Genomic DNA, 26,905 nt, shown 5'->3' with positions numbered 1-26,905 from the left:
TACAGAGGGGAAAAACAGTGCAATGAGCATACGTAGTAAAGTTACAGTGCGTGTCATGGGTAGTCAAGATGTGATCCTCTGCAACCCACATGGGAGTATGCTTACCTTCTTTTATTGGGAATAGGAGAGTACCAGGGTAACAACAGGAGGGATGGCCTTTGGAATGCTCTCCTTCACGCCATCATAAATATTGAGCTCCACGCAATCTCCCACAAAACTATCAAAATATGCCTTTAATATTTTCCCCATGTTTGTGACATATCAGTCTTAAGGCAAAAAAACCTTTAAACTTAATTACTTACTATGTCCTGTTAAAAAGTAGGCATGTAACAGTCCATCTGCACATCAACAGAAAACTGCCATCAACATGACCAGGCAATGAACTCAAGTCTCGACACAAAGTATAATCTCAGAAACTAGGGTCACCCAGCAGGAGATCATCTAGGGATTGCTGCCTCATCTGAACTCCACAAATTAAACCCGAGCACTATTTAGCATCGCAAAATTTGCAAACTAACAACATAAATTCAAAGAAAAAACATTCTGCTTCGAAATAACTTTACCACTGAGTATAGCAGGTCCTTCATTAATGGAAAACAGAAAATCACGATCCAAAACAAAATGTTCTTCATCAGTGCCTTATGGTAACAATCCAAGCCAAGGACATTTGCAGGATCACCCGTGCTTTTTTGGTGATCCTGAAAGGGCAATGGCCTTCTCGCGGTTGAAATTGGTACTGTGATGTTGGAATCGTTAAATAAACTAAGTCATGAATTGGTGAGTTTTATGTCAGAATCAATGTATTTATTGGCATGTGCCACATTTTCAACTCTGTGACGTAGTACCAAATATGCACTATTATTTTGCAGAACGAGCACCAATTTACCATGGCTCTTTGTCCGTTAACTACAACATATTGAACAGAAGTGAGTTCTCCCAATTTCGTTGAAATTTTTTTTAACTTTATTTTACTGGGGTACAGTGTACTTGCCACCTGATCAGATTGTGCACTTGTCGCACTTTGTACACACAGGACAATGCCATAGTTAATGCATTTACCACTTTTATTTGACGATGCCGAAACATACATTCACCATGTGCTTTGATGCGGGTGACAGTGTCCTGGAGAACACATCCTTGCAGCAGAGCGGGTGTATCACTACATAGACACACAGTGGAATTTCTGTACAGATTAAGGCTTGGCTTTCGGAACAAAGGAATTAATGATGAGGAGGCGTTGAAATGAAACAGGTTTACTTGTGGACAAAAACAAAATCAGCAACAATAATAATAATAATACAAAAACAATCAACATGATTATTCCAAAATTATGGTTTTGAAGTGTGGTAAAACCAAGGAAAAATACCAACATCCCCCCCTCACCCCTTCATGACAACACATCATTTACAGGGTTAAAGTTTGTGAAGGGTGAATGCAAGTATGCAGACTTCAAAAAGGACAAGTGCATGGGCATCCAAATTAAAATGTTGAGTTAAAAGACTAAAATGGTTACTACCTCGTGAGGTATTAAAACAGGTATACAAAGCACATTTTGTAAGATCCACGAGACTAAAGATCCATTGCTGTTTATCGGGTAGTAGGAATAAAACCAGATAAAACAAATACAATATTCAAGTTTGTTTTACTGAATAAACCATGTTATTGGCACATCTAAGGTGTGGTAAAACATTATACACAGTACCTATACAGTTTCTAGCATTTAGGGTCGTTTTCTGTAAACAAAAGGCTTCAAAATCATCTAACAAATGTTACTTTGTAGAGACTTTTGTAAAGGTGCCGCAGGCAGAAGCTCTTGGCGTGTTACAAGATCACGGTTTATATTACAGTTGTTCATGATCGTGCAGGTATTGCGAGAAAATATATGGAGACATTTGATGGAAACTAAAAAAAATGCTGCTTCTTTTGTCATCTTATAGTTGTGCCATGCAATACTGCTTTACTGAGGCTGAATTTGATGGCTTTGAATGGGAAAATATTATTTAATAAATATTATATTGATCAAGAAACGATCAGTTCTTCGGGACTAAAATTCTCCATAGACGTGTGCAGGTCATTCGGGCGAGAATAAGGACTCCCCACAGGTCTTCCATCTCTTAAATGGTGTGCATTACTTGATTGACCTACATTATTCCTGCAGGAAAAAAGGAAAATTACAGAAGTCAATATATAAAATCATGAAAATAGAAATCCAAGACCAATTCTGAGAAATGTACGTTTGCAGTGGGGTAGGGGTTTCACAACTAACAATGCGATTGAGTATCTAGAACCATCAAGGTGATACACCCACAAGACAAGCATATCACAGGTGAAGTGTGGCTCAAGATCAAGAAGTGCTGGGATAAAACTGGTCCTTGGGAGTGGAGCAGGTAGAGATGTCTGGGCTCCGGAGAAACAAAACTAAGTTCTTCACAGAAAGGACAGTACATGCATACAAGTCATTTTCTACTGATATCGTGGTGGGGCCTATTAAGACCATCTGGACAAGTATGGGAATGACAAAACTGAGCGATCATTGTGCAAGATTGAAGATCAAGCTGGAGCCTAGTTAAAGAATACAGTGTTAAAGAGGGAAGAGATGAACACAATCCTAGATGGACCAGGCTGTTAGTATAGTATCTGTGCATCTGTAGAACTATCAGAAATGTATATGTGTAATGACATCGCTCTGGTACTTTCTGGTGCATCAAACATGAAAGGATACCAACTTAACCCTCTCTCAACTCAGACAAAGGAAAATAGTTATTACACAATCTACATTTTATTTTTGATGCACTCATTGAATGCACTCCAACACAATGGAAATCTGTGAAAGTTGAACTAATGCCCCTTCGATACGTGAATCTTTCAAATGAAGTGATTTAGGGCATGTTGAACTAATGCCCCTTAGAAACGTGTATCTTTCAAATGATGTGATTTACGAATTCAATGAAGACATGTGGCAGTATGTGAATTAGATTTGTTGAAGAACTTCATAAAATTAAAGATGCAGGTCAGATCTGTTTACCTTTGCTTAACACATACTAGAGAAGACGTGTTCATTTGTGTGTGGTAAACCACCAGTGCCCCCCTAGCCCCCCTGCCTTAGTTTAGAATAGGCATACGCCAAGTATTAAACTGGAAATTCAACAAGAGGCATTTTCACAATTAGGCTCTCTCGAAGACTAGCATTTTTGTAGAATGTCAGAGTGATGGTTTGGTCATGTTGATGTCATACTCCGCCTCCTAACCGTTATTAAGTTAGGTTCCTCTAGACCCATCACACCGAAGCCCTTCCCGCTACACACTGGCTATCGGATACTACTAGGGGAAGGGACCAGAAGATTGTGCCATAGCAGTGAAAACACAGGAAGCAAGGGCTCAGAAACTGTGCTTCATGCCTATGCCCAGAAATGATTGTCTTCTCTAACTTTCCATATAATTTACATTACTCTTTGCCTATGCAAATGTTCCTTTGGAAAGCCATTTACATTCCCTTGCCAACAGAAGCATAAGCATATTTTATTGAGGGTTGTCCCATCATAATGGAACACCAGCGCAAAGGAACAACATGTTTTACTTGGAACACAAAAAACAGAGTGCTCGCTCAACATCTAAATTCGAAACAATCTTTTTCCGCAATGATATAGGACTCAATGACATAGGATTCAAATTAAGAGGACATTCTCATGATTTATATGCAAGTCTGACGAGACATTAGTATGGTGAAACTGAAGGACCAATTTGTCTTTAAGGAACACCATAAATGCTTTCTTCCAACTACCTCCAGCCACACACTCACCCTTGTGGCTGATATAATAGACATTAAAAAGGCAGCATTCATTTAACCGACAATGCAAGAACAATGATTGAATCGAAAAGTGGACAGACTCTATAGAGCAGGCGAGAAGTTTAATAGCTCAACAACTCTGTTCCGAAAGTAGGAACAAGCATACTTGAAGTTCCAGGCACAGATCGGTGGGACCTTTTCGAATCCATCTTAATAGCTGGTGCGATATATAAAGAAACCACTGTTGGGGTGGGAGGGGGCGGGGAACCTACAATGAATCCTACAATGTATATTCTAGTGTATAAACGTAGTCTTTCCCACATTAACTTGCTTCTCCTTAATGACTCCAGTAGCCAGAAAAATGTATATAATCTCATTTGATAACCCATGGTCCCCAACTAAGGCTTCATAATAACCCTGCTAGTTCTTTGCATTTGGAATGTAGTTAATGTTGTGGCGTGTCGCTTAAACCAAACTACCCCTTTTTAATTCTGAATATTCCTCTTCCAGATGCCATGAAGCAGTTCTTCCACAACTACAAATAAAACAGCTGATCTCACACAAAAAGCGACCAAAATCGTGGATAGAGAAAAATAATTAATAATCAGTCCTTTTACAATATTTCTACATTGGTGGTTGCCCTGCCACTAGTTGATCATTTCGAATTGAAAGAGTCACGCGGTGGGGTGTAGTGGTAAATCAATGTACAGAAACATTCCTGACCAGTCATGGAATCTTCTAGGGAGACGCCCATGCAGGCCCCAATGATGCAATATGGGCACACCCGCTTGTTCTCTTTAAAGCTGAACTTTAAAGTTGAAGAGATCCATTGAGGGTAGAAAGATCTGCTCCACCAGTCGGGAAATTTCAAGGGCCCCTTCTTAGTGTGGGGTTAACTAACTAGACGCAGGAAAACAATCTTTCCAAGGCTCACATAGTGGTAGGTTTGATTAAACAACCAAGCCCAACTCTGTGGAGGGGTGTGACACAGGAGACCAACAGAACACACGCGAGTCACAAATGCAAGGTGAAAATATCTTTGACTTTCAGGAAGCATGTGCGTTACATCTATAGGTTCTAGGGAAATTAGACAAGTAATAATAAGAGTGACTATGGTAAAAGTGCCAGAATGGTCCAACGTCGTGTCTTAGGTGCCTAACTATGGGAATCCAGATCTTGCTATAGTCTCAATTCCAGGGATAGAGTGCCCTGCTTTCTTCTTGGCAATCTCGGTCCTTAGTTCTTGGGATATTGCACGTTGCTTTTTCCTTGGCAATTTCAACCCTAGGAATAAAGAACCTTCCCCACCTCTTCACACCCCTACCAGCTAATACTTCTTTCCCATTGCTTACGATTATTGTAGGGGAAGATACTCTCACGCTCTAGCTACAGCCGGTACAATTCTCTGTTGGGGGAGGGGAAGCTACAACCACTGACATCAATAGGGGTATAACATACCTGATAAAGGGAAGATAAACCACTCTTAAAGGTAAGTAACGTGCAACGAGAGCAAAAAGGCTCAACTCTCGAGTATGGGTAGCAGACTGACACAAATGTACAATTAGTCCACATACTCAGTCCTAGAAAAAAACAACCCACTGATATATTAAAAGATATACACTTAAATTATGTTATATATATATATAGATTTATACTTAACACATAATACAATGTTTTAGAAATACATAGTATATTATAAAAATGGTAAATGTCTAAATGGACTTGTACCACTGCCCTTATGGGATCTATGTGATTACTGAGATTTAAAAATATTGAATTAAAAAAATGCGAGTTGCAGAGTTCTATGCAGGGGGAGACCCCACGTATCGCCCCTTTTACCCCCATTACCTAATTAATTACCCAGCCCCCACATATAACTGCCCCGCAATTCGGAAAAAAAAGCCAGAGGCATTTTTGCACTTGCAGTAAATGAGTGATACACCCTTATGTGGGCTCACTATTTTATAAAGACACCCTACATTAATTAAAACAGGGGAGAACCGGTGAACAACACATCCTAGCAAAGCTGGTAAAATCCCGTATGAGCCTGCACATTTAAGCACATTGGCATGGGAGAGGCAAAAACGGAAACCAGATATTTTAACCTACCAGTAAAATAGTCTAAAAACCTCTAAGGTCCACATCAACACTTCACATTAATTCTGACCCTTCAGAACATAATACCAAAGAAATACATATGCACACATGACAAATATAGTGATAGAGGGTAGGAAACATTTCAGAACTCCAAGGATGCATTTTAGAAACAGTACCCTTTGCAACAGTTACCTTTGTAATACACTTCAGGGAAAAATACTTAAAATGTCTCTGAAATGAGCAACAGTGTAATAATCCAGAAGAGACCCCAATCAAGAGATTCAGGTCAAAAGATGAACGTGGAGTCCCAGAGAAATCTGCAGAAGAGCAGCAGAACCCCCAATGTAAGTCAATTGGAAATGCAGCAGTCACCTCCAGATAATCTCGACCCTGGACCAGAGGGACCCCCAAGGGTGTGTATCTTCAATAACTGTCTCCCCAGGACCCAGAGAAAAGTACTCAGGTCAGCAGTTTTGGCAAACATGGCTCCAATACTTCGAAAACAACCAGCCTACACACAGGCTTCCATCCTAGGTGAGGTTTTCAGGATCTGGTGCCCAAGGACTTGGATCCTGAGCCAACAACGACCCCCATGACCTAGTAAAGGAACAAAAAGTCTTCCAATGAAGACGACCTTCCAGCAAGGAGGGAAGAATCTGGCAAGGAGGTTTTAGGGAAGATGAGGGAAACTCTGAAGATGGATTGCAGCGGCTCAGTGGACAAAAAGGATGGCAGACCAACAGAAACCAATCGCAGGATATGGATAAAACCTGACGGCACACTTGGGAAGCCCCAAAGACCAAATAAGGCTGAGTGTTGGTGATCCAGCACTCTTCTAGGCGATAACATCAACCCACAACAAGTGGAAGATCCTGGTGGTAAACTCCAGGAAGAAGCATTAAATGGTCCACACCACAAAAAGGTTCCAGCAAAGAAGGCTCGACCCAGCAGATGAGGGGAGGCAGTATAAGAATTCAGGAAGGGTAGACTGGAACCTCCAGGAGAAAAACACCCAACCAGAGATATGTCCAAACAACTATAGCCAGCCAGTATGGTCAGGAAAGGTGGCAAAACTGGCAGGAATTGCAGGAAAACATCTTCAACAGGTCGGAAGATGTGCTTCTTCCAAGTTGCAGAACAAATGCCAAGAGAGAGGCAGGGACTAGGCAGAGCCTGAAGTACAACAGCAAAAAGGGGAGGCCATATGAGAATTCAGGAAGCGTGGACTGGACCCTCCAGGAGCAAAACACCCAACCCGAGATATGTCAAACCACTATAGCCAGCCAGTACAGCCAGGAAAGGGTTATAAATTGCAAAACTGACAGGAGTTGCAGGAAAACTCCTTCAACAGGTCGGCAGATGTGCTTCTTCCAAGTTACAGAACAAATGCCAAGAGAGAGGCAAGGACTAGGAAGGGCCTGAAGTACCACTGCAAAAAGGGTCTGGCGAAAGGCCAGCCCAAACAATCACTACAAAGGGCTAGGGGCAAAGGGTCAGATCACCCACCATACTGGCAGATCAGTAGGACTGCCACTCAGCCAAGACCACTACCACAGGAAGGAAGTGAGCCCAGGGACCTACACTGGTTTAAGCTAGTTAGAATCAATATGGAGGCTACCATTTGGGATCACAAAGAAGCCCACCACATGACCTTGTGGTTGGCCTGACAAAGGAATCTATAAAATACAAAATGCCTGAGAGCAGGACCGAAAAAACCACATTGGTACCCCAATGGCTACCAAAAAGGTACATTGAGTACAATAAGGTAACTCGCTTGCACCACTGGAGTAGACACAACTAAGCACAGCCATCACCAACCAACATCCTAAATGGATATCCTATATAAGATAAAAATAAAAAAATAAACAAACTATGGCAAAATGGAGTGCTTTAGATGTACCCAAGACCTAGGTGCCTTAGAGGCGACACAATACCATACACCTCAAGTAAGGACAAAAGTGTTTTCAGAAGAGGTCCCGCTGGACAGCAAAAATACGTCAGATATCTGAAAAAATAGAGGGATTTTGGAGGAAGCAAAAAGTTGAGGGGCTCTAGAAAGTGGCCCTAAAACCCGCAACAGAGCAGTTCTGTCTTAACAGTAGGCATGCTAAAGGTCAAATTGTAGTATATTGGAAAGCACCTTAAATATGTTTCCTCAACAGGAACCTGAGGGCCCACAAGTCCATTCTTTGTTCAAAAGTAACCACCTCAACAACAAGAAAAATCAAGGGTTTTTATTTAAAAAATGGAAGATGGAGTCACTAAGGGTGATAACCATTCCTCTCGACTCTTGTGGGATTTTCACACACCCACGCCTATGACTTAATTTGAATATTATCTCTCCTCCTTGTTTATCTTGCCCTCCCATCCCCTTTTTCTATTGGATTATGGAATGCTCGCTCCATTTGCGATAAATCTCCTTCTATTCTTGATATTTTTCAACGATTTAATTTCCAATTTCTTTGTCTTACAGAAACATGTCTCTCTTCCACTGCCACTACTGTCCCTGCTTCTCTTACATCTTTTTCCAATGTATTTCACACCCCTAGCCCAATTGGTAGAGGGTTGAGTAGACATTCTTGCAGACTCTTCTTAGACTCTGCATCTGATCTTTTCCTCCTCCATCATCTTTTCCAACTTCTGAATATCACTTTGCTACTTTTATAGAGCCTCTCTCAATTTCCTTTCTCATTATTTACTGTTCTCCTGGCCCACTGTCTATCTTTCTTTCCGATCTTGATGTCTTACTTACGTCACTCCTACCCTCTATTTGCCTTTTCCTTTTTGTTGGGGATTTCCATCTACATCTTGACTCTCCTCATTCTTCTTTTGCTTTCGTTCCACTTTTAAATTCCTATCATCGCTTTTCTCCGGATTGGTCACCTTCCCATACTTCTGGTTTGTCTTTAGAGCTAATTTATTCTATGGTTTCTTGCAATGCACCAGCCGTGTCCTATCCTATTTATTCGTCAGATCATTTTCTCATCTCCTTTACCTTTCTTCTTTCTCCCACCCCTCTTCAATCTCATGCTTTTGTAGTCATTTTCACAGTTATCTGTTGACCTTGCAGCTACTTCTCACCAGTCTGCTTTTAGATAATCTTGATTCTCTTTACCCTACCCAATCTTCTAACACTATCTGTAACCCCCCGCCCCAACCCAGGATCACTCCATCCCTTTCATCCTCCCTCCAGATGTCTGAGCGCCAATGGAGAAAAAACTGAACTGTCTCTCTTCCCTTCATTCTTCCTACGATACTCTTCTTTTTGCTCCAAAAAACAAAATCTTTCTTCTCTTACTCTTTCTCCCCACACATGTCATCTTTTTCAACTCAACATTATTCTTTCTCCTCGCCCACCTGAAACCCCTCATTCTTCTGTACTGTTTGTCTGATTTAGCAGACTACTTTACTTCTAGGGGCACTAGTCTTCATTCTACCTTCCCTAATTCCTCCACTGTTCCTTCCCCACCAGTACCCGCCTTGCCCACCTTTCTACCTTCCCTCCTTCTTTGCTTTTTCTCAGCTAAGATTTTCATACAGCTCATTTTCTAACCTGTGCACATCCCATGGCTTCCCCTTCTGATCCTGCAAAAGAAAGGATAAGCACAGTCCACAGTCTGCACACCTGGTGGTATCAAGGAAGTTCTGTGTGATTCATAGATATTTAGTGAGGTGCAGAGGAGAAAAACACTACCTTGACACTAGGTAGTGGTACTAAGAACAGTAAAAAAGAGTCCACGGGCTGTGGAACACTCGCGCCCCCTGCACACTCGGCAATCAGTAGGTTGTGACTTATAGTTATGTCCAACTCGTGGTAATGTGCTTCAGTGTTCTATGTGTATACTGTAGTAATTTCTGTTAGTAAGGTAAAGCGAAGTATCTAGGTTGGAGCATAGGGCTGTCCCTCCAGAGAAACACTATAAATGTTTTTTGTAGTAGTCTATGCTTAGAAAATATTTCCTTGGATCCTTTCTTAGTCTAGGCAAATAACAATAATAATTCTCGATTGATTATCAATTTCAACAGACAGAGTCAATTTTATTACTACATGCCATTCTATATTCAACAATATTATGCAATGTTGTTCTTCATATAGTGACATTTCTCACAACAAGTAAAACATACATCTTAGGTACAGTAGAAGCCTGACTACTGTTCAAGTGGCTCAACGCGTTTCGGGAAGTAAATTCCCTTCTTCAGGAGCAAAATTCTCAATTACTAACAGTTTTAACAATTGTACAAGTTCCAGATCCAAAAAGTTCTTGTGGACTGTCTGTTTACGACTAGAAAGAAAATTACAGAGAATAGGGATAGTTTTAGTACATGAAACAAAATGGAAATCTCTGGTTTTAGTTTTAAATTTTAAATAGAGCTCTCCCTACCTCTCATTAGTGCCCCATCGGATTTATGACAGAATTCAGTTTTTAGTGATGTCACTGAAATGTGTAGTGAACTGCTCCAGGGAAATGAATGGGGTCGCTGGAATTCGGGTTCCTACAGAGAGGAATTGGAATCTGGTGAGAATCTCTGGGTAATACATATAATGGTGTATATGTGCAAAAAGGCTGTCATTGGAGTGTAAATTATGGATTCAAAAAGACTCTCTAGAGAGAAATTCAGATTCTGCTAAAGATCTGCAACCAACATATGTCATGCTTCCTATTCATGATGTGGCTTTAATTGGCGGTCAACTTAATCTTAGAAAAAAATTCTCATTTTAACATCTTCTAGAAATGAGCGTAAAGATTAGTATGCACATAATAGTGTGAACTCACCCCTGCGGGAAGGAAAGGTGTGCACATTCATTAACGGGTGGATGACCACGATTCAGGATCTATGAGGAGCTTGTAGTTAAAAGTCAAAAAGACTTCAGCGGGTATCTATAGGTAAAAAAAAAAGAGGATTACATGAACCCTCCTGGTCTCTCCATTTGCAAGGAAATGGTAAAAAATAAATGAAAATAAAATGGTAAAAAAATGGAGAAGGGCTGGAGGATGTCCAAGATGGATTCTTACCTTTCTTGCGTTAGACAGGTCTCCCGGGAGGCAAACCGCGAGGTGTGCACAGCAACGGGCGGCCCGTTAGTTGGTACATTGCAGGACGCCGGTGGACGTCAACGTGATGACGTCAGATGTAGACATCTGACGTCATTCCGTGACGTTCCTACGGTATCCCGTCGTCATCTCCATTCACCTGTGTAGGTGAAATGCGAGATGTAGGTCACAATAGAGGTATGAATAAATGGAGTATCTTGCCAGAGGGTAAGAATGCTCTGTTGTGTGTAAAATATTTACTAATTTCTATTGGAAGTCGGAAAGAACATATGTTAGATATATTGAGTTGTGAATGACGAAGTTACTCCTAGGGGCACTTCTGCTCACAAACTAAGTCTGTTGGGATGCATGTGTTTCACCCTAGTGAAGAACACTATTTTCATTCCACCGTACATAAATATTAAAAAGAAAAAAAACACGGATGTTACTTTTATGTTCGTTGCATCCCATTTCTATATTCCCTAAAATACTCCAGTCAAAGCCATCAAATTACTCGGCTCATTTGCATGCCTAAACTGCAATAACATCACAAAGGGTGATTATGTGAGACATCCCCGAACAGGCGCCAAAATTAAACTTCGCCCATACGCAACCTGTGACACCAAATCAGTAATCTATGCCTTGAGCTGCCCATGCAGCATCTATTATGTAGGCCAAACCAAACGGAAGATGAAAGAGAGATGCAACGAACATAAAAGTAACATCCGGACTAGGAATGAATGATCACCAGTAGCGCGACACTTCTGGGAAAAAAACACACTGTAGCCCAACTGAGATACCAAATCTTAGAGGTAGTACAAAGAGCCCCAAGAGGGGGAACCACGGGAAAAAGATGGACCAACGAGAGTTGTATTGGATAGATAAATTGGACAGCATGTGCCCTTATGGAATGAACGAAGACATCCACCTAGGAGCATTCTTATGAAAAGATTATACAATGCCTACATCTTTATGCAAGTTCAATACTAACGACACCCTACCTCTCACCTCTTTAAGATGATTTTGAGGGATAGTGATCACAATCATCATAATAACAGGTAGAATAAACCAATCTGGCACACATTGAATCTGGACTAACATCCAGATGAGTACAGAGATAATGGACCAAAAATAAATAAATGAGTGCTACTGTTTTGTTCAATGAGAATGGTAGATCTCTTTGTACCAACTGGAATAGTGGAGGAACAAATGAAAATAAGAGTGCTGTTGATGTATGTTCAAAACATACTTGGTGTGTCCACAACATCAGATTCGGTATGTTCTCTGTAACAAGGTGGTAATATTGTAAACAAGATGTTTTGTGCGATGAAATTAGGTTCCATCTGCCAAAATACCCAGGAAAGTGTGGTTAAACTTACATGTCACATATAGCAGATTATGTGTTTTTTTCTTTTTAACATTTATGTACGGTGGAATGAAAATAGTGTTCTTCACTAGGGTGGAACACGCGCATCCCAACAGACTTAGATTGTGAGCAGAAGTGCCCCTAGGAGTAACTTCGTCATTCACAACTCGATATATCTAACATATGTTCTTTCCGACTTCCAATAGAAATTAGTAAATATTTTACACACAACAGAGTATTCTTACCCTCGGGCAAGATACACCATTTATTCATACCTCTATTATGACCTACATCTCGCATTTCACCTACACAGGTGAATGGAGATGACGACGGTATACCGTAGGAACGTCACGGAATGACGTCAGATGTTTACATCTGACGTCATCACGTTGACGTCCACCGGCGTCCCGCGATGTACAAACTAACGGGCCGCCCGTGGCTGTGCACACCTCGCGGTTTGCCTCCCGGGAGACCTGTCTAACGCAAGAAAGGTAAGAATTCATCTTGGACATACTCCAGCCCTTCTCCATTTTTTTACCATTTTATTTTCATTTATTTTCTACCATTTCCTTGCAAACGGAGAGACCAGGAGGGTTCATGTAATCCTCTTTTTTTTACCTATAGATACCCGCTGAAGTCTTTTTGACTTTTAACTACAAGCTCCTCATAGATCCTGAATCATGGTCATCCACCCGTTAATGAATGTGCACACCTTTCCTTCCCACAGCGGTGAGTTAACACTATTATGCGCATACTAATCATTACGCTCATTTCTAGATGATGTAAAAATGAGAATTTCTTTCTAAGATTAAGTTGACCGCCAATTAAAGCCACATCATGAATAGGAAGCATAACATATGTTGGTTGCAGATCTTTAGCAGAATCTGAATTTCTCTCTAGGGAGTCTTTTTGAATCCATAATTTGCACTCCAATGACAGCCTTTTTGCACATATACACCATTATATGTATTACCCCAGAGATTCTCACCAGATTCCAATTCCTCTCTGTAGGAACCCGAATTCCAGCGACCCCATTCATTTCCCTGGAGCAGTTCACTACACTTTTCAGTGACATCATCACTAAAAACTGAATTCTGTCATAAATCCGATGGGGCACTAATGAGAGGTAGGGAGATCTTTATTTAAAATTTAAACCAAAACCACAGATTTCCATTTTGTTTCATGTACTAAAACTATCCCTATTCTCTGTAATTTTCTTTCTAGTCGGAAACAGACAGTCCACAAGAACTTTTTGGATCTGGAACTCGTACAATTGTTAAAACTGTTAGTAATTGAGAATTTTGCTCCTGAAGAAGGGAATTTACTTCCCGAAACGCGTTGAGCCACTTGAACAGTAGTCAGTCTTCTACTGTACCTAAGATGTATGTTTTACTTGTTTTGAGAAATGTCACTATATGAAGAACAACATTGCATAATATTGTTGAATATAGAATGGCATGTAGTAATAAAATTGACTCTGTTGAAATTGATAATCAATCGAGAATAATTATTGTTATTTGCCTAGACTAAGAAAGGATCCAAGGAAATATTTTCTAAGCATAGACTACTACAAAAAACTTTTATAGTGTTTCTCTGGGGGGACAGCCCTATGCTCCAACCTAGATACTTTGCTTTACCTTACTAACAGAAATTACTACAGTATACACATAGAACACTGAAGCACATTACCACGAGTTGGACATAACTATAAGTCATAACCTACTGATTGCCTTTGGCATTGACCAGAGTGTGCAGGGGACGCGAGTGTTCCACAGCCCGTGGACACTTTTTTCCTGTTCCCCTTCTGATCCTCCCATCTGCACTCATCCCCTTGGTGTATCCTCAGATTCTTCCCTATCTTACCACTTATTAACCTCTCTCTTTCCTCGTCTACTTTCCGATCTTCTTTTAAGCATGCTACCATCATTCCTATCCTGAAAAAAACCTACTCTTGATCCTTCTCTTACCTCTAATTTGTATCCCTTTTCTCTTCTTCCCTTTCAATCTAAACTATTGTCTATTCACAAGTTTCTCATTATTTACACCCGCTCTCTCCTCCCCCAACAACAGTCCAGCCTTCGTTCTGCCCACTCCACTGAATCTGCTCTTTTACGCGCCTCAAACTCTCTTCTCTCAGCATGCCACAACAAACTTTCCTTTATTCTTGATCTTCTCGACTTATCTGCAGATTATCCCACTTTACTTTCTTGTCTTTATTCTTTTGGCATTTCTGGCCCCGCACACTCCTGGTTCTTGGCCTTCTATTTGACTGTTCTCTTTCTTTTTCTTCTCACATTTCATCTACGGCTCGCAGCGGTCGTTTTCTTCTTTTCAACCTTTGTTGTGCTCGCCCGTTTCTGTCATTTCAAGTCTCTAAACTTCTAATCACTGCACTAACCTTCTCCAGACTGGACTACTGCTCTGCACTTCTTGTTTGTCTCCCCACATCTGTTTGACTCCCCTTCGCTCATTAACTCCTATATCCGTCTTCTTGTTTCTCTTTCCCCTTGTGCATAAATTACCTCCTCCCGCCTCTGCATCTTTTTTGCCATTTGAATCCCAGATTCTTTGTCACTTCCTGTCTGTTGTCTTTAAGTGCCTCCATGGCTAGGCTCCTAATCTCTCATCCTTAGTTTCCTTCTGCAGTCCCCCTCATTCTCTCTGTGGTCTAAAACCTTTCATCTGCTTGTCCCTAAACCTTCTTGTGCTTCCACCCGCTTTCGCTCTTTCTCTCTTCTTGCACCTCTTAACTGGAAATCTCTTCCGCTGTCCATCCGTTCCTCATCTACCCATCACATTTTTTGGAGCAGTCTAAATGCTCACTACTTTTATCTTCTGTCTGATCCCTAACCAAGAACCTATTTTTGTACTCTCATGGTCTTCATTTTTTTGTACTGTGTTTAATGTGTTAATGTGTGTACAGCGCTTTTGTGAAAGTGCTTAATAAATTCCAATAAATACAAATAAACATTTTCCCTCCCTAGCCTAGGCATCCACAGATCCACAGGTTGTCACTAGAGATCAGTTACCCCCATCGGTCTAGGATCTGTCTGGCTATCAGTGAAGGCCTTAATGCATTCACTATATCTCTCTTGCTCCCTCTGGGAATTTCTAGGCGGATCCTAACCGGGGGTCCCACAAAAAGAACAAGTTACTTTCTTACCTGGTAACGTTCTTTCGATGGGATGTTCCTCTGACGTATTCCACATCTTTGACAGTGATTACCACAGCTATGCTGCTTCGGAAAACTTTTTCGGCGTAGGCATCCTGCGTCGATGACGTCGATATGCTCCCTCGAGGACCTCCTCTGACGGTCGACGTCACCGGATGTTATATGTAGGATGCACAACGCCCGTAGCCTCAGTTGTATTTTTTTCCCCCCAGAACGTGTAGCACCAATCTCCTGCCAGTATTACTACAGAAAGCCTTGCGGAAACGGAAGCTGCAATCGCATAAGAAATTCTGTAGAGGGGCAGGTAGGGAGGGTACGATGTGGAATACGTCGGAGGAACATCCCATCGAAAGAACGTTATCATGTAAGAAAGTAATTTGTTCTTCGAGGGGATTGTGTCCTCTGACGTATTCCACATCTTTCACAGATTCCCAAAGCAGTACCAACGTAAGGAGGTGGGAAAAGAATTTAGAATGTTTTAGACTGCCCAATCAAATTGCAGAATAGAGGACTGCCTTACCAAAGGCCAAATCTTGCCCATGGATAGAGTCCAGGGGGGCGTGGCCAACCGCCATGTGAGGAAGCCGTACCTTGGAGGAGCTCCGTGCAATACGCTCAATGATCCGCCGCCAACTATTGATACAGATCGCAAAAACGCTTGAAAATAGTCTCATCGGACCGTGAATGCCTGGGGAACTTGCAGCCGCGGCTTGGAGCGGCTCCGTTCCCTCATTTCGACACTGCGACGCATGAGAGGAGAGAGACGCCGCGGCCGGAAAAATGGTGGCCGCATAGATATCCGCCGCTCTGTGGATACCAGCGGCCTGAATCGAGCCGCCACCAGACCCGGGGAGACCGGCCTCTGCTGCGGGGAGCGGGTGTCGAGTGATCGGCACTGGCGTGCTGAGGAGGGGGCCGGTGCCCAGGTGTACCCGGTCAGCAGAGGCGTGGCGCGGAGAACGGAGGGAGGAGCGTGGAGCCAGCCCAGCGCTCCCCTGATCGCCCAGCACCCCGGGACGGGGCTCCGGGAGGCTTTTCGGAGCGACCGCGAGGCCCGGAGGCGGGAAGAGCTGCTTGCGCTGGCCCGGGACGCCCGCCACTGGATGACCCGGTGGCTTCCCCCGCTGAGCGCCGCGGCTTCACAACAAGGTCCCTGACCGATAGCAGGAGGAGACAGCGTAACGACTGAAGAAGGGCGGTAAGGAGTCGGAGGGGGGGGAGCAGAGATCTCTATCCCCCCAGCTTCCAAAACCGAGAGCCCTGCCCCTCACGGCCCCCGGACCCGTAGGGCCTGGCACCAGGAGGCAGAGCGGCGCGCTGGCGTGGGACGCCAATAGGGGCCAGCGTGGTGGGCCCCAGCGTAAACAGTGGCCAACACAGGGTATGGGCTCCCCCGGTGACCGGAGCGGGGCGACCAGCTAAACGGAAACAAACGTGAACCCCCGGGGTGCCGAACCTCGGGCGCTACCTGGCGGCTGCCCCGGTCTGCACCCTGGCTGAAGCGGAGTGACAAGACACCGCGACAAACCATACCCTAGACAAGACACCAGCCAAACTAGGCATCGGTGGGCCGTTTCCCCCGGACTTGATACCCAAGCTTAACCCCTGAACGTCTCCTTAAACCAGCCTGCAAAGGCCTCCGCGCCACAAGCGCCCTCACGCCCCGGCTTTGCCTCGGATCACCCCAACCCCCTGCAGCAGCCCTTAAGGATAGTGGGCAACGCACTCGGCCATATAACGCAGCACTGCGCTCCCACGAGACACATCACTCCGACTACCACCCAGGGCCAACAGAGTACTCGGCAGGCCGCCACACCACTTAAGCCATGTCAGTTAAAAACGCCAGAGGCAAACATAGACAGACCACTATGGAATCCTTTGCCGCCTCTGGGGCACCTGGCCCGGACGCCACCCACGCCAGCAATGAGGCACCAAATGCACAAGCGCCCGAACCAGCGAATTCGCAACTTCTGGAGGCCATCATGACACTCCAGAAAACCATGGAAAATAAGATAGACGCTGTGGCCATAGACTTGAATCTGCTACGGCAAGATGTGCGCTCCATTGCCAATAGAACAGACACCCTAGAAACCCAAATAAAGGAACACTATGAGTCCAAAGCTAAGCTCTCAAAGGAAGTGGATGTCCTTGTACAGAAGGTAAAAAACCTTGAAGATAGAGCCGAGGAGGCAGAGGAAAGGGCCCGCAGGAGTAACATCAGAATCATCGGCCTACCCGAGGGAATCGAAGGCAATGACCCCACGAACTACGTCGAAAACCTACTTATACACGAGATTGGCGCGGGGAAGCTGTCTCAAGGCTTTACTATTGAGAGAGCCCACCGATCCCTAGCCAGACGGCCGCCACCTGGAAATCCGCCCAGGCCCATAATAGCCAAAGTACTGAATTACAAAGACAGGGAAGCAATCCTGGCCTTCTCCGGCTGGGCGGTTCCATACAGAGAGACTCCGCCAAGGTCACCATCTACCCCGACTACACCCTACAGGTCCAAAGAAGCAGGGCTATGTTCAACCACACCAAAGCCAGACTAAAAAATGCAGGATTGCGATACATGCTCCTATATCCGGCCAGATTAAAGGTCCTTCACAACAACAAAGCCCATTTATTCGATACTCCCGCTGAAGCGACCGAATGGATGGACAGAGCACAGATCCCTGATTGGGAACCGAAACAGCGCAAGTCTAGACCGCCTGATTCATAGGAGATCGCTCATACCATCCCCAAGCAGCATCTACCACATACTCAGAACTACTAGATAATGAGCGGCAACCCAGGTGCAACCGGAGCCACACAGACCACGGAATACTTTGCACTTGTTACAATCAGGAGGTGAAGCCACACCCGCCCTAGAACTATCTTTTTTTTGGGTAATTACCCGCCCTTAGGGCACCTAGGGGCTTAGGTCCATGGGGCGGAAACGGGAATGTCAGAACGGGGGATACCCCGCTAGACGAGTTATGTTACAAGTTCACTTAACAGTTAATGTTTATGGGGACAAAGAAGATCAAGACCAACGAATACACCGCAAACCACTAAAACACGCAAAGACGTCAACGGAACTGACCAGATTCACTCGCCACATGACAGGCCACCGAACCAAGAGCCAGGCGCCGCCGGGCAGCCCACCCAGGTACTCTTACCCACACCACATTCATGGCTAATGCGATTAGAGTAATGACATGGAATGTTAGAGGGTTGAACAGTTATATTAAGCAACACAGAGTCTACACCTTCCTTAAACGCCACAAGATAGGCATTGCCTTATTACAAGAGACCCACCTGAACGCACGGAAATTAGCAGCGTTGGCTGGGGTGTGGAGGGGGACCCTAATAGGCACCACGTACTCCAGCCAGAGGGGTGCTAATATGGATAGCCCCTAACATTCCCATCAAGGTGACGCACACTAACATCGATGACTAAGGTAGAATGGTCCAGATACGTTGCACCATAGAAGGCAAGGAACTATGCTTGGTCAACACTTATGCCCCCAACCACGACGCCACGGTCTTCTTTAGATCATTGTATACCCGATTGAGCCCAAGCCGAAATGGCACGGTCATATGGGGGGGGGGAGATCACAATTGTACTCTAGATCCATGCATGGATAGATCAGACAGTAAACATTCTCAGCCCTCCCCGCCCGCAAAAATATTAAAGGCCCTTACACAACAATATGCCCTATGCGACCTCTGGAGAGCACAGCACCCTGAGGGTAGAGCCTACTCCTTTTATTCACCACCGCATGCAGTACACACTAGAATAGATAGCATACTGGTTAGCGATGAACACTTAGACGCGTTTGAAGACACTCAATACCTGGCTAGAGTGCTGTCGGACCACTCCCCTCTGATGACCACATGGTCCCTAACTGCGCCCAGACCCCCTATACCCACATGGAGGCTCCGGAGTGAAGCATTACTAGACAAGGCATTCTGTGAACAAATAGGGCAATGCACATCCGCCTACTGGCAAATAAATATAGACAGTGTCCAGCATATCAACACTGCCTGGGAGGAATACAAAGTAGTGATAAGGGGGGACATGATAGCCGCTGCAGGGGGCGCCCAAAAATCCATCACTTCCCAGCTGACGCGTGCAGAAGACGAGCTACAACACCTAGATGCTGCAGCCTCATCGGACCCTGCCCAAATATGCAGAGCAGTCGAACTAAAGCAGGCCTGCCTGCTGCACTGGGAGGCGCTCGGGAGGCTCAGCTATGCCAAACACATTGAAAGAAGCCATGCCCTAGGCGACAAACCTGGGAAGTTGCTAGCGTGGCTATATAAACGAGAAGGCCCTAGACAACCCATCTGCCAAATCCGGGATGCAGTAGGGCTAGACATATACTCACAAATGGATATCAACCGCACTTTTGCAGAATACTACCAGAAGCTCTATACTGACCCCTCACCCCCCCACTGACATGGCAATAGAGGATGTGTTAGACATCATTAGGCTACCACACCTCGTGGAACAAATGGCAGTGTCCCTGGAAGGCCCGGTCACCCCCGAGGAGGTAGCGACCGCCATCAGATCGCTGCCCTCCGGGAAAGCACCGGGACCAGACGGACTCCCAGGAGAGTTCTATAAGACCTACGAAGATACACTGGCCCCGTTATTGTCCCAGGTGTTCAATGAGGCGTATGAATTAGGCCACCTCCCGGACACCATGAGAGAAGCAACCATCATACCACTGTTAAAGCCCAACAGGGATGCCACAGACTGTGGGTCATACAGGCCCTTGTCCCTATTAAATGTGGACAGCAAGATTCTGACGGCAATACTGGCCATGAGGTTGCGCAGAGCCATCCCGATCCTAATCCACCAAGACCAGACAGGGTACGTGCCGGGCAGAACCATCACGGAAAACTTGCGCAAACTACACCATGTCATTTACAGTACCGAGGGTAGACAAGAGAAATGCGCAGTGGTGTCTCTGGACGCCTCAAAAGCGTTTGACTCGATTCGCTGGAGGTGGCTTCTAGCTACCTTGTCCAAAATGGGGATAGGGCCTAGCTTTATTAAATGGGTTACACTCATTTACACTAACCCAGAGGCTAGAGTGCGCACCAACAAAATTTATTCGGACAAATGGAGGTTATCCCGAAGTACTAGACAAGGTTGCCCCCTGTCCCCCATGCTATACATTCTCGCCATCGAACCCGTTGCAGCATACCTCAGACAGGAATATGGAGACGTAGGCATCGAGATAGACGGTGTATCCCATTTGCTCTCTATGTACGCAGATGATATGCTCCTCTATCTGAAGAACCCTGAACACACACTGCCCTACATTCTAGAGACCCTGGAGGGGTTTCACAGAGTCACTGGCATTCACATCAACCATAGCAAATCCTGCTTGTTCCCCCTGGCGGCCTTGAGCGGGCTTGAAGCCAACGAGCTCCCCACACTAGAATTGAAATGGGAACCCACCTCCTTTAAATACCTGGGCATCATGATCCACAGAGACCCTAAGACGGAGCACATCCTTAACACAGTCAGGGCAAAGGAAGGCCTAGCGAAATCAATGAACTTTTGGGGCAGGCTGTCGCTTTCGGTGGCTGGCAGGGTGGGGCTGCTCAAGATGGTAGCATTACCCAGGCTGCTTTACCATTTTACCAACGTGCCATACAACATCCCACATCAATTCTTTAACGACCTACATAAGCTCTGCAGAAAATTCCTGTGGCAAGAAGGAAGGCACAGAGTGGCCCTGGGCACGATGCAAAGACCCTATGACAAGTGCGGCCTGAGGGTCCCCAACTTTGAACTTTACTATTTGGCCGGACAGCTAAAACACGTGATCCAGTGGATGGCGGATGGCGCTTCTACAGACACCCGCCTGCTGCAGCCAAGCATAGCCCAATCGCTACTGAGAGACCTGCTGTGGGTCGAGCCATGCCAAAAACACCAATACCCATACTTAGTCCAACTTGGAACTCAGATTTGGAAAAGAGCCAGCAAATCCATGAGCCTCAAGGACCCCTACTCCCCACAGATCCCGATAGCTGCACTCATGGTAAACAGACCGGGGAGTTGGAAAATAATAATAGACACATGGGAGCTGTGCGGCGTTGCCACCCTGGGGGACCTAGTGGATGACCAAGGCATCCTGACATTTGCCGAACTGCAGGAAATCTCTGGATTACACACGGGTCAATTTCTGCTGCACAACGCTGTAGTGCAGAGGGTTGCTGCCCGCTGGCCATCTGTAGAAAACTTGGACACAGGACATGAAAGGATCGAGAGCCTGCTGGCGGTGGCAGAAGGGTGCCACGAGACCTCCAGGGTTTACGAAACATTGCTAGACAGTACTACCCAGCACAGCCTCAAGTGCAAGGCAAAGTGGGAAATGGAACTTGGACAGCAATTTGAAGACGCTGAGTGGGAATCCATCACAAGATACCACAAAAAGGTATCTAGAAATGCCAGATTTAAGCTTATACAGTTCTACATAACGAACAGAGCATACCTCACCCCAGCAATCATTTCCAGATTCAATGAAGCCAACAACAGGGGATGCCCCAAGTGTAACGAACCCCACGCAGATATGACCCACATGTTCTGGGGGTGCCCCGCAATACAAACCTTTTGGACACTAATCAAAACCAAAGTGGCTGAGGCTGACGTCACCTGGAGGTGCATACGCCCACAGCATGCATTCTGGGAAGATACCCCAGGAACCGGAAGAATAAGCCACTGAATAAGCTAAAAGACCTAATGTACATACTTGCAAAACGACGCATCGCTATGTGTTGGAAACGCCCCCAGGCCCCGTGCTTAGTAACATGGTGGGAAGACCTCCGGAGATGGACGCAGGCCGAAACAGGGGCCTGGGAGAACGCCCGAAGCCAGCAAAGACTGGACACCTCTGCCGACCTACTCCAATGGGTGGAGCTCACGGTGACGCTATTCAGCCCCAAGATGGTGGACTCATCGAGTGAAAGTACGATCACTGTGGAATAAAGCAGAAAAGGACCTTGCGGTGCAGAGCGAAATTGTCTTGAAAGTTGGGAGGGTGGGAGGGAGGTACGGGGAGGGGGGTGGTGTTCAAAAGGTGTTGTATGCGGCCAGTTCAAGGCCCTGCTGGTTGTATATTTAACTAAATGTAATAAACAAATACAAAAAAAATGGATAGAGTCCAGAGAATAATGTTTCACAAAAGTATGGACAGAGGCCCATGTGGCCGCTTCGCAAATATTGCGAATCGGAACACCCCTCTGTAGTGCAGTGGAGGCAGCCAAACCCCCAGTAGAATGACCCGTAAGCCTACGGGAGGGTCCTTTCCCGCCAAACGATAACACTCAGAGATCATCAAAATGATCCATCTAGACAAGGTCATCTTGGAAACAGCCTGACCTAAACGCCTTCCAGCTTAACCAATAAAAAGCTGATCGTCCACTCTGACAAGGGACATCCGTGAGAGATAGAAACTCAAAGCTCTCCTAGGGTCCAACCTATGGAGCCTCTCCTCTTCCTTATTAAGATGTGGAGGAGGATAGAATGTCGGAAGAATTACCTTCTGGCTCAGATGGAATTCCGACAACCTTCGGAAGAAAGGAAGGCCGTACCCTAAGGACAACCCTGTCCTTATGGAACACAGTGAAGGGTGGTTTGGCGGAAAGTGCCTGCAACTCACTCACTCTATGGGCGGAAGAAACCGCAACTAAAATATAGTTTTAAAGGACAATAGTCTCAATGGACAAGAATGTAAGGGCTCAAACGGGGCTCCCATTAGGAACTTTAAAACCAAATTAAAATCCCATCCCGGCACCTGGAAAGGCGACGGTGGAAACACATTAGTGAGCCCTTTTAGAAACTGAGATATCAAAAGGGATTTAAAAAAAAGAACATTCCTCAGACGAGCGCTTAAATATGGACAGCGCCGACAGGTAACCTTTAATGGTACCCACTTGCAGACCCTTGTGGGCTAAAGAAAGCAAAAAAGACAAAACCAAAAGGAATGGAGCATTGAAAAGGATCCACATTCTGTACTCTGCACCAGTCGCAGAACTTTCTCCAACGGCAACGGTACAAGGTTTTCATTGCTGGCCTCCTGGCCGAAAGCAACACCTCCATCACGTCTTTGGGGAGGTCCCAATCCCTATACCTCAACCTTTCAGATACCAAGTGTGAAGACTGAGGGACTTGACCTCTGGATGGAGAACCTGACCCACCTCCCATGAGAGCAGATCGTCTCGGTGGGGAAGATGGCGTGGAGGGCAGATGGACATGTCGAGAAGGTCAGGGTCCCACATTCTCCTAGCCCATGCCAGAGCAATGAGGATCATCCGGGAACCGAACCTCCGCAACACCTGCGGAATGACGGGGACTGGAGGAAACGCGTACAGCAGTGGGAAGGACCACTCCACTACGAACGCATCCCCTAAAGCTCCTCTTGGAGGAAATTCCTGCAAGCAGAATCTTTCACACTTCCGGTTGACACTGGTGGCGAAGGGATCCACTTGTGGGGTTCCCCAAAGGGCGAAGATCTCCAACAGAACTTCCTGATTCAGCTCCCATTCGTAAGAGACCGTGCTCTGCCTGCTCAGAGTGTCTGCCGCTGCGTTTTCGTCTCCTGCCAGATGAACTGCCGAGATAGAAATTTTCTGCTGGATGGCCCAGAAACAGAGCTGCATCGCCTCCCTGCACAGTGGGAGTGACCCTGACCCCCCTTTTGTTGAGGTAGTGCATGGCCACTGTATTGTCAGTCATAATCAGGACATTCTTCCCCTGCACAGACGGCAGAAAAGCCTTCAGGGCTAGCCTGACAGCCTGCAGCTCTAACAGATTGATGTGGAGTCTGGACTCTGACGGAGACCAACGACCGCTGCCTGTCAAGCTCGTTGGCATGAGCTCCCCAACCCGTGAGAGATGCGTCCGTCACGGTCGTCACCTTTGGCCATGGTTGCCAAAACGGAGCCCCCTTCAACAGATTTTCTTCGACGGCCCACCACAGAAGGTCCTGGGCGACCGAGGGCGGAATCTGCACGGGATCCGACATCCTGCCAGAGAACTGTGACCGCTGCATCTTGAGCGCCCACTGCAGAGATCTCATCCGCAGCCTGGCCTGGCCTCTGGCATCAGTAAAATGCAGGATTCCATGAGGCCGAGCAGTCTCAAGAACTTTAACGCCGGGAGACTCTGAGCACTTTGAAATTTGTCCACCATCTGCAGAATGTGGTGAACCCTCACCTGGGGAGGCGAACACTGCCCCAGAGATGTGCCTAGCACTGCTCCGATGTACTGGAGCCGCTGGGTAGGTGTCAAATGGGACTTATGTAAATTGAGGGAGAAGCCCAGCTTGTGAAGGGAGTGGCAGGTAATGGACAGATGAGCCAGTGTTTGCTCTGGAGAGCGCGCCCTGATCAACCGATCGTCCGGGTAGGGGTAGACGTGAATCCCCCCCTTTCCTGAGGTACGCTGCCACCACCAGCATCAGCTTGGTGAAGACCCTCGGGGCGGAAGTCAATCTGAACGGCAGGACCTGAAACTGAAAATGCGAGTCGCCAACCGCGAACCTCAGGTACTTCCTGTGCTTGGGATGAATCGGCACATGAAAGTAAGCATCCTTGAGGTCGAGAGACACCAACCAATCCTGAAGTTGAAGGGCCTGGAGGACTTGAGAAAGAGTAACCATCTTGAACTTGTCCTTCCTGAGGAGCTTGTTCAAACCACGCAAGTCCATGATGGGTCTCAATCCTCTGTCTTTTTTCGGGATCAAAAAATATGTGGAATACCATCCACTGTTCCTCTCCGCTACAGCCACCAGTTCTATGGCACCTTTCTCCAGCAGGGATAGGACTTCCTGCGCAAGGAGCGAATCCGGACCCTTCAAAGAGAGCTTCCCCGGGAGATTGTCGTGAGGTCTCTGCTGGAAAGGAAGACAGTAGCCGCGTACTATGATCTCCAGAACCCACACATCTGAAGTAATGGCCCGCCATTCTATAAGATGCTGCTCCAGCCTTCCCCCCACCGGCGAACCTTGGGCCATGGCCTCATGACTGAGCAGAAGCGGCTGCGGCAGTGCCTGAGGGCAAAGAGGCAATTGCCCGAGCGGATTTGGCACCCCGAGTACCCTGTTTTCCACCTCTGGTACTCCTACGTTAGCCCCTTTGACTGGCAGCACCCCTTGATCTACCAAAGGAAGAGTAGTATGGAAAGGAACCTCCCCCCATTGCTGTCCTCTAGGACGAAAAGGCGGAGGTTGACGTATTGCAGCGCTCAAGGACTTTGCTGCAATTTTGGAGGTCTGCAACTTCTCAAGGCTCTCATCAGCCTTGCTGCCAAAAAGATGGACACCATCAAAGGGCATGTTGAGAAGCCGGGACTGTACATCAGGAGCAAACCCCGACTTCCGGAACCACGCAAACCTGCGCATCACGGTGCTTGCCGCCATGAACCGTGTGACACAGTCTGCCACGTCCGACCCGCCTGAACGGTTTCACATATGGCATCCTTGCCATCTCGAACGAGGGCAAGAAAACCATCCCATTCCTCCCCTTCAGGAGTATGTTCAGCCGCCAATGACACACAATTTTACAGAGTGTGCATGAATCTTGCAAGGGCACAAACAGAGTTGGCTGCCTTCAAAGCCATACCCCCAGAAGAAAATACCTTCTTCGCCCAACCATCAAAGCGCTTGTCGTCCCTATCAGGAGGGATTGTAAGATGCGCAGCCTGCTTTGCTGGGGCCATAGCCGCCTGCACCACCAAACTCTCCGGAGTAGGGTGCATAGACAAGTAGCAGGGGTCACCACTCTCCGGAGCAGTCCAAGCCGCTGCCACCCTTCTTTGTAAGGCCATATGAAATCCTGCAGAAAATCCACAGGTGGAGCAGACCACCCCAGATACTCCGTCACCCTTGACATGAGGCGCCCTCGAGGACCGGGACCTGGAGCAGGCACAGTGGTGATCATCCTTGTCCGATCGGGACCGCGACGGTTCCCGATGATCGCGCCGACCACCCGAGCCCGAAGGCGTGCGAGCGGTGGCTCTAGCGCGTTCCTTGCCAGCTTCTCTCAAAGGAGCGGACGGAACGGTGCCCTGAGATCTGAAAATCACCATCATCTGCCGGCGGAATTCATCTCATTCGACCGGTGACGAGTGTTTTGTGGGACAAGCCACCCGCCGTCTGGCAGAGTCCTCTGACGAGGACGGGGAAGGCGACCAGTGACGGTGCTTCCTTGATGGCCTCGAAGAGGCAGAGGAATAGCGGGACCCACTCCTAGAATGAGACCGCCTGGACTTACGCCGAAGCGGAGAGTCTCCCCTCGAATCGTCGGTCGAAAGTCCAGCGGATGTCGACTTACGGGGTTTGGAAATCCTACCTACTGACAACTTCTTCCGCTCCCGCAAGGCCTTCAACGTCAAAGACTGGCATTCATCGCAGTCATCGGTGGCGTGGCTCTCGCCGAGGCACCAGAGG

The 26,905-nt window shown here is 46.3% G+C and overlaps 1 protein-coding gene across 25 annotated transcripts in view; it reads right to left on the bottom strand.

The window, feature by feature from the left end:
• Nucleotides 1-940: 940 nt before the first annotated feature.
• The window catches only part of EPB41L3 (erythrocyte membrane protein band 4.1 like 3), a 971,190-nt gene continuing 945,225 nt past the window's right edge, over nt 941-26,905 (bottom strand). For 17 of the 25 annotated variants that reach the window (XM_069620681.1, XM_069620684.1, XM_069620685.1 and 14 more), the window contains one exon: nt 1,047-2,152. Coding sequence is in view for 3 of the 25 variants with exons in the window: in XM_069620688.1 (XP_069476789.1) it covers nt 2,147-2,152 (6 nt within the window). In the remaining 22 variants the exon portion in view is untranslated. Of the gene's footprint in view, nt 2,153-26,905 lie in introns of all 25 variants that reach the window. The other 8 variants (XM_069620665.1, XM_069620670.1, XM_069620666.1 and 5 more) reach the window with 1 other exon arrangement.

The sequence above is a fragment of the Ambystoma mexicanum genome, chromosome 5q, assembly GCF_040938575.1.
Source record: "Ambystoma mexicanum isolate Mex_15411 chromosome 5q, UKY_AmexF1_1, whole genome shotgun sequence".
NCBI lineage: Eukaryota > Metazoa > Chordata > Amphibia > Caudata > Ambystomatidae > Ambystoma > Ambystoma mexicanum.
This window is presented reverse-complemented; position numbering and strand designations above follow the sequence as displayed.